Below are 13,673 nucleotides of genomic sequence, written 5' to 3'. Positions count from 1 at the left end.
CGAGACTCATAAACACTGTTTCCGGCCTGACCGCCGCGGGTTTGTTTTAGTGGCCGGATTTTTCACACGTTTGACAATTTTCACCGATCGGCACGTTCCCCGTGTAATTCGCACTTCTTCACTTCGCACCGGTCTCCTGTCACCGGTCGGGAGTCGAGGCCAAGCGACGGACACCGAGGCGCAACCGATCCAAACAACCGGCTTAGCTTTTCTTGTTCTTTTCGCTTTTCTTTGTGGAGCAGAAATCCCCAAATCCGGCGGTGCACACACAGACCCACGCAGGCACGCACTTTCCCCGAAGCCGCACTTTTCCGCCGGTGGAAAACACAATAATAATTAAACTTTCAACCGGCCACGGGCATTTCCTGTCCCGTGGGGCGGAAAAATGGCCGCAGCACCGCGGGACGGCGATGATGATCGCAACAGATAAAATTATAATAACCACACGCACACGTCTACACACATAGACACACACGTAGTAGTGGTAGGCACCGTGGCCTCTGGCACAGGCAGAGTCGGTTTCGCGTTTTTCCTCGCGATCGTACGGCGGCGTACTGCGGCACTTGGCGCTTCCGATCGATCCGCGGACCACTCGGCAAGGCGTGCTCAGCGCGGACTCCCTGATGCTGGTTCTTTCTGGCCACCGGGCCCGATGGCCACTCCGTCGGTGCTTCTCTCTCTCGCTTTTGGTCGTGAAGAAGATCGCATAGGCGATCGTGAAGATCAGCGTGTGAGAGCGCGGGATGGGAATTTTCTTTCTCAACTTTCCACCAACGACCGGCGCTCGAGGGAAACCCGGGAAAGCCGTGGGAGGACGAGGACAGCAGGCCGTTCGGTTTCGCTTGGCCGGCCGTGGGTGCGACCGGGACGACGCGAGCGCACGTTCCGTTCGTGACACGATCCCATCCGCCAGCGACGACGACGACGGTGAAAGTGAAACCGATCCACCGGGAGTCGAAGCCGCGCGGTGGACGAGCGCGCCAGGACGACATCGGCCCCACTGGGGCCCCGAAAAAAACACGTTCCGTGCACCACTTTTGGGTTCTTTTGTACAAAGAAAAAGCAAAAAAAAAGGGGCAGGGGAGAAAACGCACTCACAGCAGGATACAAAACGGGGGAAATTGTTTACGGATTCCGCGTTCGGTCTGGGCGAGGGCCACTACCTGGTCCGCAGTCCGCTTTGAAATTAGACATACCAGGCCGGGCAGGCGGCCACCACCCGACCACCACTCGCGCGTTAAAGGTCGCTCGTTACCCGCCGAGGGATAAAATTAGTACATCATCATCATCGTGCCCAGTGACCCGACACCGAAATGACTGACTGATTGATTGATTGATTGATTGCTCGATCGAGATCTGGTCGCGGATGGGGCGCAGAATGCTAAGGTCAAGCATGTGGACCATTATGCTCCTCTTCCTCGTTTGCGGCTTCCTTCAGGATGGCTACGGCACAGGATCGTGTTGAGGAGCGTGCTGGGTCGAGAGTTTCGATCGAGAGCATTGTGTAATACTCATAGACATTGAAGTTAAGCGATTTGATGATTCACTGGTGTTACCCATTTCGGATAATGCCAGGTAAACATGAAATCGCACACCGACTGAGCTTGATAAAATTGCTCGCTCAGCCTTGGGAAGGGTTGCGGTCAAAATTATACAGAACGGACCTCCTGATAAGGAGCGGCCGTTTCGGCTAAATTTAGTCACATGTAGGTTCGCCGCGTCGATACGTTATGGGCGCGAAGATTTGTGACACCTTCTAGGAGTTTGGATTTTCTTTTTTTTATTGATTCCACGAAAGCGAACGAACGGAACTGAATTCCACACACATAAGCCTGGTGGCATTGGAGAATGAAACATACTCCTGACTTTAGAGCAGAGTTGCATGGAGTCGCCCATGGCTTTTAACTTATTCACAACCTCCAAAGACTTTTTGGTTTGGTTACCTTCACCGATAAAAGAGCACAATTTAACAGTGTTGAGAATTGCGGCATTTGTTCAAGCAACAGCATTTTCATGCCCCAAAAATGTTGATGCATTACAAAAAAATATATATACAAATTTTCTTATGTTTTGTCGACAAATTAAATTAAATTAAATTAAAAAAAGAAAAAGAAAGTTTTAACCAACATATCGTGCTCTGGTTCTGCTTCATTAACCACAAAGAAGCAGAACTAGTATCTTGACTAGAAAAGCGCCACTTACGATATATTATTCATGAAACTAATTGCCCCATAAATTTGATTGTCTTAATGGCGAAGAAAGAACGAGACAATTCAATAACTCACTTAGACATTGGATGGGAAGAATTTTCAAAAGAATATCGCGTTTCCGTTCCAAAAAGGACGTTTTATCGAATTATTTTGCATCATCAGCAGGAATTTTTGGTTAGATAGTAACCCGCATTAAACATACTTAAAAAAGGGTCATCCACTAAAGAACGAAAAATAAAATCCATTGCAGCGGTATCAGCAGTACCTTCCACGTGGCGCATACTCTTCCGGTAGATAAATATTTACGTCCGTCGGTATCGATATTTATCCACATGCACACACTCGTTCTGTAAAAAATCCGCCGACGGGTTGGGCTTTCCAACCCGACCGCCGTTTCTTCGTTCCATTTTTTTTCTATGGACACATTTTTAATACTTTACTTATCTTATTATTACCAAGCATGAGATGTACCCTTACCGTATGCCAGTTCCCGTGACTTCGGGTTCTACGGAGTTTTGAATTGTTTATCAATCCCACTCCCCCCGGGTAAGTATGTACAGCTTTGACACAGAACTACCGCTCGAAAGTACATATCCGTATCCGGTACAGTGCGGAGTGCGTATCGATGGAACTCCGTCGGACACAGAAAAGATCTTCCAAAAGATGTACTAACGACGCCGTAACCGGAGCGCGCCACGCAGCCTGTCGGGTCGAATGACCCCAAAAAGTGAGCCAGGAACAGGGCGTCATTCTGCGGCGTTAACTTTTAGTTTGATGGGCGAACGATGAAATGGAAACGATCTCCGGGCGGCTCCGGGAGTCCCCTTAGTCAATCTTTATGGCCACAGTAGGTTGGAAAATCTGGTGGAAAACCCGGGCAAGATTGGGGCAGACCGACGGCAGCCGTTTGACGATCGCACTCGCTGCGGCAGGATCACGTCAGAGCCGCTGCTTGGTCGGGCCATCCGATGCCGATGCCTGCCTGCCTGCCTGCCTGCCCGACCGCGCAACCGAGACGGTGAGTCGAGCATGGAAATGAAAAGTGTGAAAATACGCCATCTTTCGTCAGCTCGCGCTCGAGTCAGTTCCGCTGTGACGTAGCCGACCAGGCAGAGGTGTGCAGTGCCCCAGGCTTGTGGCTTGTGTACACCGAGGAGCCAGAGCCGGCAGTGGGCCGGACTCTTTCGGCCTGAGTTTTTATGGAGTTGGCGATGTTGGCTTTTATATGTAAACTTGGCCGGAGGAAATTGCGTCCGTACCGACCGAGAGAGTCTCCGCGCGATGTGTCGCATCGGACGATAAACAACGACCCCGTTACACTTCAGCGGCTCGCTCTCTGTGAAGTTCGTTAGTTTAACGCTTGATTTGTGAATTGTTTTGCTTTGGAAAGGCAGGGTCGGGCCCGCTGACGGTGGTGCTCCGTCGTTGCCAGTGCCCGCGTTGAGCAACGTCTACTCAGCTCGTCCCCTGGCCCTGCCAGGGGCCTATTTATGGAAGCGCTGGACATCCTTAGTCCACCGTTTTATGGGGATTTATTTTTACTTAAAACCCGTAACTGTGTTCTGGAGATTCTGGGTTGGATTGTTATTGCCACTTATTGATTGTATTTTATTCATTTGGGATATATTAATTTTGGTAAATTATTTCAACCGTTTATATTACTCCCTTTTGTGAACTATCTTATCTCTAAAGCAGAACTAAACTCTGCAGCACACTAATCTTGGGCCCCGATCGATAGTGTTCCCGTGTCATGTGAAAATGTCGTAATCTGGCGCGAATTCGCCGTCCCACGGCTGGCCGTTCGTGCTTCGGTCCGACTTCGGTGGACCTCTATTTTTATCCTTTCACTTTCACCATTCACCGATTCGTGCGATCAGGCGGCGGCGGCGGCGGCGACGGCGTGTCGGCGGCGGCTATGCACGATCGTTGATCACTGTCACGCGGCCTACGGCGTCGTCGTCGTCGTCGTCGCCGCCGGCGAGAAGGCGGAGTTCCGCAGTGTCAAACCCATTCCGGTGCCGATGCCGTGCCGAGGAAAAGCCAAAATATAAAAACCAACCACCACCGGCAGCGGGCCAGGCCGCAGCCGAAACAGACCAATCTCGCTCACTCTGGCGCACAGCATCCGCGGGGCCCCCCGGGACACCGGGAAAGGGCGGCGAGAGAGATGATGTACGAGCAGCCAATGAAGGCATGGTCTCGGTTGGGCCGCGATCTCGGCAGCATAAGTCGATCAAATTTCCGTCCCGGGCAGTTCCAGGAAATCGGTCCGTCGGCGTCGTCGGAATCTTAGCTAATGCTGCGCAGAGTACACCGAAGAGACACGGATTCTGACTTGGAAGAGATCCTGCAATCAGTAACTTGAAGCATGCTTCTTAAATGGACTAGGACTTGGAATCAATTCATGCTGGTTTTATTCGTCATTTGTGGCTTACTACAACTACAACAACGAAACATATGACTACTTTAGTGAAAGCATTGTCCTTCGTTAGCTACTACTTTCTCCCATCTTTCAGCCGATTCCCGTGTTTTGTTTCGATAGAACTCTTCGGCTCTAAGAGCGATCAAATCAAAGACCGATTTTTTCAATACTTTCATAATAACTGCTGCCAAATCGTTACTCATGCAACGGAACAGGTAGTAGTCTGAAGGAACAACCTTTGTTGAATACGACGGGTAGGACTTGATAGGTTTTGACCGGTTTTGTGATGTCGGGTCAAGCGTTGTCATTTTGAAAAATCAGTTTATTATGTCTTTCATTCCATTCTGGTCGTTTTATGACCAAAGCTTGCTTCTAACGCATTTAATTTTTTTCAGGAGCGTTGTCCATCAATAATTTCATTAGGTTCTGAAAGCTCATAGTGCACAACACCTTCCATATCCCACCAAATGCACAGTTCAATTCATGTGGAAACCGATAAAACATTGTTCTAATCATTCCCATAACGCTCAGGCGTTTGGAAACTGTCGTGTGGCCAACTCCTAAGTCCTGCCAATTCTTCATCACCTTATTTCACTGTTTAGGTCGTTCTTGATCTTGCAAGTCAAAACCACCACTTTTAAACCACATCTGACTCGTCAAACTCGACATTTTCAGCTGTCTACAGATGGATTCGATGAAGCTTCCTTCCGTTTAAAGGTGTTCCATTTTCATGTGTCGAACTTCAATCGGATTCATTGTGGTCTGCTTGCCACCGTGAGTGCGTGGTCTGTACGTTCCCAAAATTATTCACACATTTTATTTGCCTTTTTCGGCATGTTTACTCGGCGGCGGTCTTTTCTGGTCGCCGGAAACAGTATTGGATATCGACCATAACTCAGCGCCATACGACCAACTCTAGAACGGCTTAAGCCAACGTTCCATGGGCCACACAAAATCTGCACCACTGGCCAGCGTGTGTATGTGTGTTGGTATCCTTAGGTCTTATCACACTCCCCGGAGGCCACACCGGGCCACTATCAGACGCCCCAGCGATAACGGAGCCGTTACGAATTTTCAATCAATAGTCACCATCGCACGCAGTGTGTCTCAGCTTGTGCCGGACTGAACATCTCTCCGCCGGGAAGTGACTTTTGGTTGAAAGGGAAAGTGGTACAATTCTAGTGTTTTGTACAATGTTTAAATATTTGTCCATCGTTGCCCTGCTTGTGGCCTGCCAAATGGCACGCACATCGGCCTGTAAGTGAATCTCCGTGAGCGGTGAACAGATAAGCAGCGCTTGACATCCGAGCTTTCGTGTCGCGGGTTAGGCGTGGCTGCAACTGTGACGAAGCACACTAACTGAGGGCTTAGGGCTTCTACCATCGGGCTCGTCCCGATTCATTAGACCTAAGCGTTCTAAATTTATAATAATTTGAATCTACATTTTGTGTTTCATGTTCATCGAAGCTCTTGTTAGGTTAGGTATCGGTCAGACCTAGGTTTAGTGTTATTAGAGAGGTCGAGGTCAACGAATAAGACAACGAAAGTGAGCTCCCCAGCAGCGTTTAGTTCCTTCTGACTGGCACTGGCAGAGCTCTTAATTTCCCTTCAGTGTGTAACATGGAGCTAGACGAGAAATCACGCCCTCCAACGGCACTGCTTGGTGTTCTCTGTCTTATCTAATCGCATTATGCAATCTCCAGTGTGTCTTCGGTTTTCGGAACCGTGGGTCGCTTAGTCATAACTCACCTCCCCCCAACACCCCGTTTTGCTTCCAGTCTGGTGCTTCACCTGTACTACCGCGAACAGTACCAACTGCTTGGTGCCGGATCAAAACATTCTGCTCACGGAGTGTCCACCATCGCCCCAAACGTCCGCCGTGACGTGCTTCACGCGAGTCGTTGGTAAGATCCGAGATCGATTTGAGCCGTACAACATTCACAGATTAATCCCCGACAAAATCCCCGACCATGTTCCTTCCACAGGCCAAAACGTTGAGCGTGGCTGCGTGGTAGGGATGACGCAGGCGGAAGTGGACAACTGCAATCTGGTGAACAACTGTCAGCTGTGCTCGAACGAAAACAGTGTGGCGTGTAACGGAAACCTTTTCCCGCATGGCCGCCTAACCTGCCACCAGTGCGAAGGATTGACCAACAGCACCTGCGCGCCGGAGCTGGAGAGCGCCCCGACACCGTGCCTGCGCTTTGCGGCCGACGACCAGTGCTTCGTGCAGGTCCGGGAGAACACGGTTCTGCGGGGATGTACCTCGGAAAACACGGGCTGCCACGCCGATCGCAACTGCCACGCTTGCTCCGGCAATGGGTGCAACTTCCGACACTTTGAGCACGGTGCGGCCGCCAGTTTGGTGCCGCAGAGTTGGATTAAACTGCTTGTGGGTGCCCTGGCCCTCGGCGCGATCGTGGGCAGCAGCCTATAGGCACGGTGCAGAACGGACAAAACGTTTGTAGAGTATAGTTTGCGACATCAGAGCACCCCGAAGTAGTTGCACATCGAAATCATAAATTTACATCGTTTTAATAAAGATAACAATTAAAGACTTTGCCTTTCCGTTTTTTTTTGCTTCCCGAAAGAGAACTTGGTGTGTTCGACCAAAGATATCAACGAACTGTCAATTAAAATTTCAAATTTGTTCCATTTGCAGTAGGCACAAGTTCCGCGAGATGGCGCGCATGCAAACCGTTCCCGAGCTCTGTCGGAGCTGTCAAACGGTGACAGATCCAAACAAAACATTACGCGAGCCAGAAGGAACAAAACAGAATCGTGAATCATTAAAAACGTAATTTACTTGTTGCCCTCAACGGCCAGCGGAATGTCGAAACCGGGAGAAAAGGGCTTGCAGGCCATTAAACAACAGGAGCGAACGGTGGCAGTGTTTAAGAAACCCGTAGTGCCGAGGACCAAAACCAAAGACAAGATCATTCTCACCGAAGAGGAGTACCTTCAGGTAAGCTAGTGTTCCGTCGGATTGTGGTGCGATTGGCGTGCCAGGGTGTATTAAGGAAGTGTCCCGTACCGTTCTCCCCACAGGAAATGGGAAAAATTATCCAGCGCGACTTCTTTCCGGACCTGAAAAAGCTGAAAGCACAGAACGAGTATCTGGACGCGCTGGCAGACAACGATGTGGGGAAGCTGCGACAGATCTTTTCTAAATACAACTCCAAACTACCGTCGTCCAGGCTCGGTAAGTTTCACGGCTCTGGAACAAGATTATTTGCTACAATTCTCATCGTTTTTTCTCGCTTTGCAGCCAGCCCGGCAACGTTCGAAACTCCTCTCCCCGGTGGCACACCAGCCACGGAACAACCGCCATCGGTGCGGTCCACATCGAGCGCCGGTTCGAACAAATCTACCAAATCGGTGGGCGACCGACACTCGCTGGATAGCTTTCTGCAGAACTACACGAGCGAAGATAACGACAGCTTTCAGGAGATCATCGAAACGGCCGACCGGAAGCTACGGCAAAAGTTTGCCGTACTGTACAAAGCAGAGGAAACGTCGGCCATACAGATGAGCCAGTGTCTGGCGCTGCCGAGCATCGAGCAACAGTTTGATGTGCGCGAGAAACCGAAGCAGCTGGACATGTGGAATTACACGAACAAAAACTACATCATGTACACTCCGGACGGGGTCGAGCTGAGCAAGGAGGAGCAGCTGGAGATGGCCAAGCAGAGGCAAGAGATTAACCATTCCAGCACGCGGCTGCACGTCAATCCGTTCAACGAGCAGGACAGCAAGCAGGCCATCGTCGATGCGGCCAAAACGCAGGCCAAACATTTGCCGGAAAAAATCGGCATCGACGGGAAGGTGGTGGACACCTCGACCGCTACGCCGCGGATACGTGGGTTCGTGTTCGTCAAAAGTCCCTCCCCGTGCCCGGGAGTGACCGATAGTCCGCTGTTTACGTGGGGTGAAATCGAAGGCACACCGTTCCGTCTGGATGCCGGCGACACACCGCTTCACCCGGCGGCCGTGGGACCGTCGTTCCGTATCGTGGAAACGTCCAAACGCGAGAATCTCGCCCTACAGTTGGCCGAGAAGGCGGCGGAAAAGTCGCGCGAAAAGAAAGCCAAAGCCATCGAGGCCGCCCGACGAAACATTGGCTCACCGGCGGTGCGCAGTTCCTTCGAACGGCTAGCCAGCATGTCGCCGGCGGCCCGGCGGCTGGCCACTAATAAGATTGGCTTGATGTGCACTCCGAGCCCGTTCACCTCTCCTGCGCGCTCCACGGGCCTGAAGACACCGTTGCCGGGGCCCGCGGGCGGTCGCAAGTCGCGAAGCATCACGCCTTCACCGCGAGCAATCGTGCGAAGAAAAACACCAGCCGTGGTCAAGGGTGGACCGAATCTTACAGACGATTTGCTGGACATTCCGGCCACTAGCAAGCGCACGAAGGCGGCCGATTTCTTTTGAAAACTTTTCGGTAGTTGTAATAAACGCAATTTGATACAAATGCGATGCGAAACCGTGTTTTTATTTTGTGAACATAATGAGAAACTACACAGAGTTCATATTTAGCTTGCTTTATTTTGTACCGTTTGCTAAAATACCGAAAATCGCTAACTTTTTTATTTTCGCCCGTGTCGGTGAGTGATGCAAATCGAGAAAAAAAAATGGTTCCGTGTCGCTTGAAAATCTTGTTTCGAAACCAGAATTTCTAACAGGAGATCATTTCGGCACGGGTAGCGCAAACTGGCCTAATACTGGTCTAAATGCAAAATATTTCCCCTCAAATATTCGCGTTAGTCGCGACGAATTCTGAAAGATGGCGCGCATTGAATACAAAGCTGGAGAACGGCTGTCAAACGGCGATCAAATCAAAACAATTCGTTTGTTTCCTTTCTTTTCCTTGATCAAGGAATTTTTCTTTGACGATCGATCGATCGATCATTATGAAGATGGTGTTGCATTTTGGTAAATCATGGCATCACCACATAACGGAATCAAATCCAGGAGCTTCCAGGGAAAGCAGTTTTCATTCGGTTGCTATGGTTGCTTTGGCAACTGGTGAATGTGACCATTGACTAGAGAAGACTCCCGGTTCCCGGGCTTATGTTTTCATCAGATCCAGCAGTAGCCGTTCGATGGCCACTTCACCGACCGTTTTCCGGAACAGCATTTCCTGCAGGACCTTTGCGTTGGCCGCCGCCTTGATGGCCGGAAGCAGCAGCAGCAGATGACCCAAACGGACGCCACCACACTTTTCGTGCAGCAGGGCGACCGTTTGATCCTGCAGCAGCAGAACTTCGTGGGCCGCGTACAGCCGCGGATGATCCGGACGGAACAGCACCAGTGCCTTCAGGCAGGCCGCCTCCCGGTAATCGACCCGGGCAGCCGCAAACTGTTGAATGGCGCTTGCCAACCGTACCGCCGACGGATTGCGCCCGATAAATTCTGCAATTCAAAAACGAAAATGAGAAACAAAACCTAAATGATGAGCCCACAAACTGACCATTGTCGATGGGCAGACCCCACTGGGCCGCGGTGATGACGAACAGCTCGGCCCATGCTTCCTCCAGCAGCAGCTTCTGGTCGGTGGCCGGCAGTTGCAGAAACGAAGGCACCGTTTTGGCCCACTTAACCGCCAGGAACAGGAGCTTGGCGGCCGATTCGAGCAGCATGTCGGTTTCGCTCTTGCCGCCACCGAACGCCACCGCCGCCCAGGCGGTGCTTCGTGGGGGACTTTCGCCGGCCTCGCCGGTACTGCTGACTTCGTTCTCCTTCGCCCCGGAACCGAGGGCCAGGATCGAGCTGATGGAGTGCATCGGTGGTGCCGTCGGTAACACCAACGCGTTACCGACGCCGGTGATGCTGTGCTCGGTGGTGCTTGGTCCCCCCGGTGGGATTTTGATGCCCGGAGCGGTGGCCGTTGGTTGTACCGGGACCGGAATCTGTAGACTGGCCCCGGCCGGTGGCAGGGTGATCGGTGTAAATGTGTGGGTCGTACTGGGTGCTCCTGAAGGGGCCGGTGCCGGAGGAAAGTGGTCGTACATGGTCGCGGTGCAGGTGGCAGTTCCGTTCGCCGAACTGGCTGCTGCCGCCAGGACTGCGGCCGATTGGGCGTACGGTGAGAGAAAGCGACCCGTCTCGGCGGCGATGGGCGTGAACCCGGAAGCCGAGGCCGTAATGTGGAGCGGCAGTGGAAAGAAGAGGTTCGTCTGGGGCAATGAAAAAGCCTGGGCCCGGGACGCGTAGTACTCGCCGTGGGCCGCCGATAGTGCGCTGACCGCCGCCAGTGGTGTACAGTTCCGAGGGGCCCGTTCGTGCTGGACAGCTTGAAAGAAGAAAGGAAAGGACACCAACTCCGTTAGGACACGGCCGGCCGAAGGGAGCCGCGGAGCGCAGCATATGGCGCGGTTCCCATCGCGGGCCGATCATTACTTAGCTCGCCGACGCCGACGACGACCCCTCCGCCCGGTTGGGATCGAGGGCAACGTTTCTGGGCAGGGTACATGCAGGATCCTGGAAGTCAACTATCTGCTGATTGATTCCCTGGCCCAGAGGCGAAAGGGCACAAGACCCCGTACGGGGCGCGAGGTAATAGCAAATCAATAATCTATGCTATCAATGCGCAACACGTTTACAGGTCGCTTTGGTTGACAAGCAACGGACTTTGGCACAGATTTTAATGAATTAAAGTAAATATAATCAAATTATCGTATTCATATTAAATTATTCCCGCGGGTACCAAATGATTCAAAACAGTAAAATTTCGTTCAAAACCTTCTCCAATTGCTTAAAAGGTGTCCATCGAGCACGATGATTGACAGGATTGACGGTGTAAAAATTTAAGCAGGCTTTGAATGGGTGATTCAAGTGATTGAAACGATGATTCACCGAACCCGATGGTTCCTTGGATCCGAGATTACCCGATCGCGTTTATCTAACCGTCAGTGGTTGCTACGAAAAAGTGATGTTTTGGAAACGAGAACGAGAAGCAAATCTTAAGTACGAAAGAGACAGCACATGAGACAGAACATTCAACATAAGAAGCACATTCCATTTTGGGCAAAGTTTCATTGTAACGTAGTAAAGATTATATGGAACTGAATTTATTTTAAGATACGTTTTTAAATAAAACGGAGACATTGGTTGAACTGCGCAGATGTCTTTCTCACTTAAGCCTGATTTTATTTAAGCAATGGGTTGAAGCCCCCTTTTAAGGATGTTTGATGAAAATTTATTATTATTATTACAACAGTATTAAACCAGCGTTTATTATTATTACTATTATAACAATATCAAGCAATTCGCCCCGATGACGATGGCTCCGGTGGGTGGTCTCATTAGGAATTTGTTTGGTCTCACTTAGGAGGCCAGGAATGAAAACAAAATTTTTATTATGTGAACCGGCAACTGACCAAACAGACCGTGGCGATATCCATCGCTGCGGCTCCTCGGTGCAGCTGAGAGGACCCATTTTCCGTTCCGGGCTGCCTTTTTGGCTTGAAACTCGGTACTCGGACGCGATGCGATCGGCGATGACACTCGAAACGGCGCCGACGAGCCCTTTCCTAGGGCCCTCTTAAGGTGAGAAATCGTCCCTGCATAAACATCCGGTGCCGCCGAAAGATAATATCTCTCCCGTTCCGAAAGTGTTGTGGATGAGTGTTCGAACGGGAGTGTCTTTTGGGAGCGGAAAACTTCGCACACCAAACCAGGACAAAAAAGAAGCCCAATGTTTAAGAGGTAGCGTAGAAAACATTTTAAAATATTCTTATTAATTTTTTTCCCGTCGTTGTGGCCATTAACCTATTTGTAGTGGGCGTTAAGAGAGATAAAAAAAACTGGACCACTAAGCCAGGAAAACCACAACAGGCAGGATTCGGAAAGGGGCCAGTGTCACCACCGGCAAAGGCCATTCCCGCCGGGTTGTTGATTTAGCAATTAGAGGAGTGTTTTATGGTAAATATTATTTCCCCCTAACCGGGCCCGGGCGCCACAGTTCGGATGTCCGATCTTTGTGGTGTCAATCACAGCCTTTTCGCCCAACCAAGTACTTTGAGCGCGCACGTAGCCCAGTCAGGATCATTCGCCCGGGGAGATCCAGTTCCGGGCAAACACGCACCCCTCAGAGGAAGTGCTCCCGTCACTTCGCTCGGGTGCTGTGGTAGTTTGTAAACATATTTTTTCACTTCCCGCACTCGGGGACCCTCGGGGACGGACCTGCAGCGCGCACCCTTGCCGTGAAAGACCGGAGGCTGGACGGCGGAGAGGTGGCACTAATTGCGACCAGAACAGCGAACGGGCGAGCAGATTGTTGTTCAAGTGATACGACAAGTGTTTGATTTCCGGGCGCCGTGCCCGGAAATCACTCTCCTCCTTACCTTCTCGGCGCATGTTGGCCTGCAGACATTTGGCAAAGCGACACGCCTGGCACTGGTTGCGCCGGGACACGTCCACCACGCACTTGCCACCCTCCTTGCACACGTACTCGAGGTTCCTGGAGGAGATTCACCGGAAACAGGACATTAGAAAGGTGTGAGGAAGCGACACAGAACAAGACAGTACACGCGAAACACACTCTGGCAAACACACGCACGCACACTCTCCTTTTGTCACCTTTCGCCTTTGTTGCAGAAGTTTTGTGGCACAAAAAAAACCGGCGAAACTTACCTTCGAATGCTGCGCTTGAAGAACCCGCGGCATCCGTCGCAGGACGGTACGCCGTAGTGTTTTCCGGAGGCCCGATCTCCGCACACCTTGCACAGGACGCCCGGACCGGCGGGCGACATCTTCACGTTCGAGTTCGAGATGTCGTTCATGTGTCGCCGAGAAGGTGAATCCTGGTGAAGGAGGCAGATTGAACACGCTCTTTTAACAGGGACAACTTCAAGCACAGGAGTTAAAATGTCGATGGAGCTGTATGCTGAATTCTGGTGTTTGTTAAACGTTTTAAAAATAGAGCAACATTTTAAGTGACATTATTTGTCTACGGACATTCTGTGCGATAAGCCATTAAGTTAGTGGTTTGCAGGTTAATCTTTTGTGGTAATGGTTGTGTTAAGTTAGACACGCTTGGC

At 51.0% G+C, this 13,673-nt stretch overlaps 3 protein-coding genes across 3 annotated transcripts; 2 read left to right on the top strand and 1 right to left on the bottom strand.

Annotated features, from left to right (window-relative positions):
- Positions 1-5,746: 5,746 nt before the first annotated feature.
- Positions 5,747-7,174, top strand: LOC131210713 (uncharacterized). The gene is made up of 3 exons (XM_058203995.1): positions 5,747-5,889; positions 6,411-6,536; positions 6,618-7,174. Exons 1-3 carry the CDS (start codon positions 5,826-5,828, stop codon positions 7,067-7,069), a joined length of 642 nt encoding a protein of 213 aa, XP_058059978.1. The 5' UTR covers positions 5,747-5,825; the 3' UTR covers positions 7,070-7,174.
- Positions 7,175-7,404: 230 nt separating this feature from the next.
- LOC131209996 (splicing factor ESS-2 homolog) lies at positions 7,405-9,084 on the top strand. The gene is made up of 3 exons (XM_058203177.1): positions 7,405-7,597; positions 7,681-7,834; positions 7,901-9,084. The coding sequence occupies exons 1-3, from the start codon at positions 7,463-7,465 to the stop codon at positions 9,061-9,063; spliced, it is 1,452 nt and encodes a 483-aa protein (XP_058059160.1). The 5' UTR covers positions 7,405-7,462; the 3' UTR covers positions 9,064-9,084.
- Positions 9,085-9,700: 616 nt separating this feature from the next.
- On the bottom strand, positions 9,701-13,385 carry LOC131210444 (photoreceptor-specific nuclear receptor-like). The gene is made up of 4 exons (XM_058203694.1): positions 13,267-13,385; positions 12,978-13,093; positions 10,103-10,924; positions 9,701-10,044 (listed from the first exon to the last, which is right to left on the bottom strand). The coding sequence occupies exons 1-4, from the start codon at positions 13,383-13,385 to the stop codon at positions 9,701-9,703; spliced, it is 1,401 nt and encodes a 466-aa protein (XP_058059677.1).
- Positions 13,386-13,673: the final 288 nt, after the last annotated feature.

Source organism: Anopheles bellator, chromosome 2 (assembly GCF_943735745.2).
Source record: "Anopheles bellator chromosome 2, idAnoBellAS_SP24_06.2, whole genome shotgun sequence".
Classification (NCBI taxonomy): domain Eukaryota; kingdom Metazoa; phylum Arthropoda; class Insecta; order Diptera; family Culicidae; genus Anopheles; species Anopheles bellator.
This window is presented reverse-complemented; position numbering and strand designations above follow the sequence as displayed.

Coding starts and splice junctions, on each gene's coding strand:
- LOC131210713 (XM_058203995.1), top strand. CDS start 5,826: ATGTTTAAATATTTGTCCATCGTTGCCCTGCTTGTGGCCTGCCAAATG. Junction 5,890..6,410: donor AATGGCACGCACATCGGCCT/GTAAGTGAATCT, acceptor TTTTGCTTCCAG/TCTGGTGCTTCACCTGTACT. Junction 6,537..6,617: donor GTGCTTCACGCGAGTCGTTG/GTAAGATCCGAG, acceptor TTCCTTCCACAG/GCCAAAACGTTGAGCGTGGC.
- LOC131209996 (XM_058203177.1), top strand. CDS start 7,463: ATGTCGAAACCGGGAGAAAAGGGCTTGCAGGCCATTAAACAACAGGAG. Junction 7,598..7,680: donor CCGAAGAGGAGTACCTTCAG/GTAAGCTAGTGT, acceptor TTCTCCCCACAG/GAAATGGGAAAAATTATCCA. Junction 7,835..7,900: donor ACTACCGTCGTCCAGGCTCG/GTAAGTTTCACG, acceptor CTCGCTTTGCAG/CCAGCCCGGCAACGTTCGAA.
- LOC131210444 (XM_058203694.1), bottom strand. CDS start 13,385: ATGTCGCCCGCCGGTCCGGGCGTCCTGTGCAAGGTGTGCGGAGATCGG. Junction 13,094..13,266: donor TTCAAGCGCAGCATTCGAAG/GTAAGTTTCGCC, acceptor AATCTCCTCCAG/GAACCTCGAGTACGTGTGCA. Junction 10,925..12,977: donor GGCCAACATGCGCCGAGAAG/GTAAGGAGGAGA, acceptor TCTTCTTTCAAG/CTGTCCAGCACGAACGGGCC.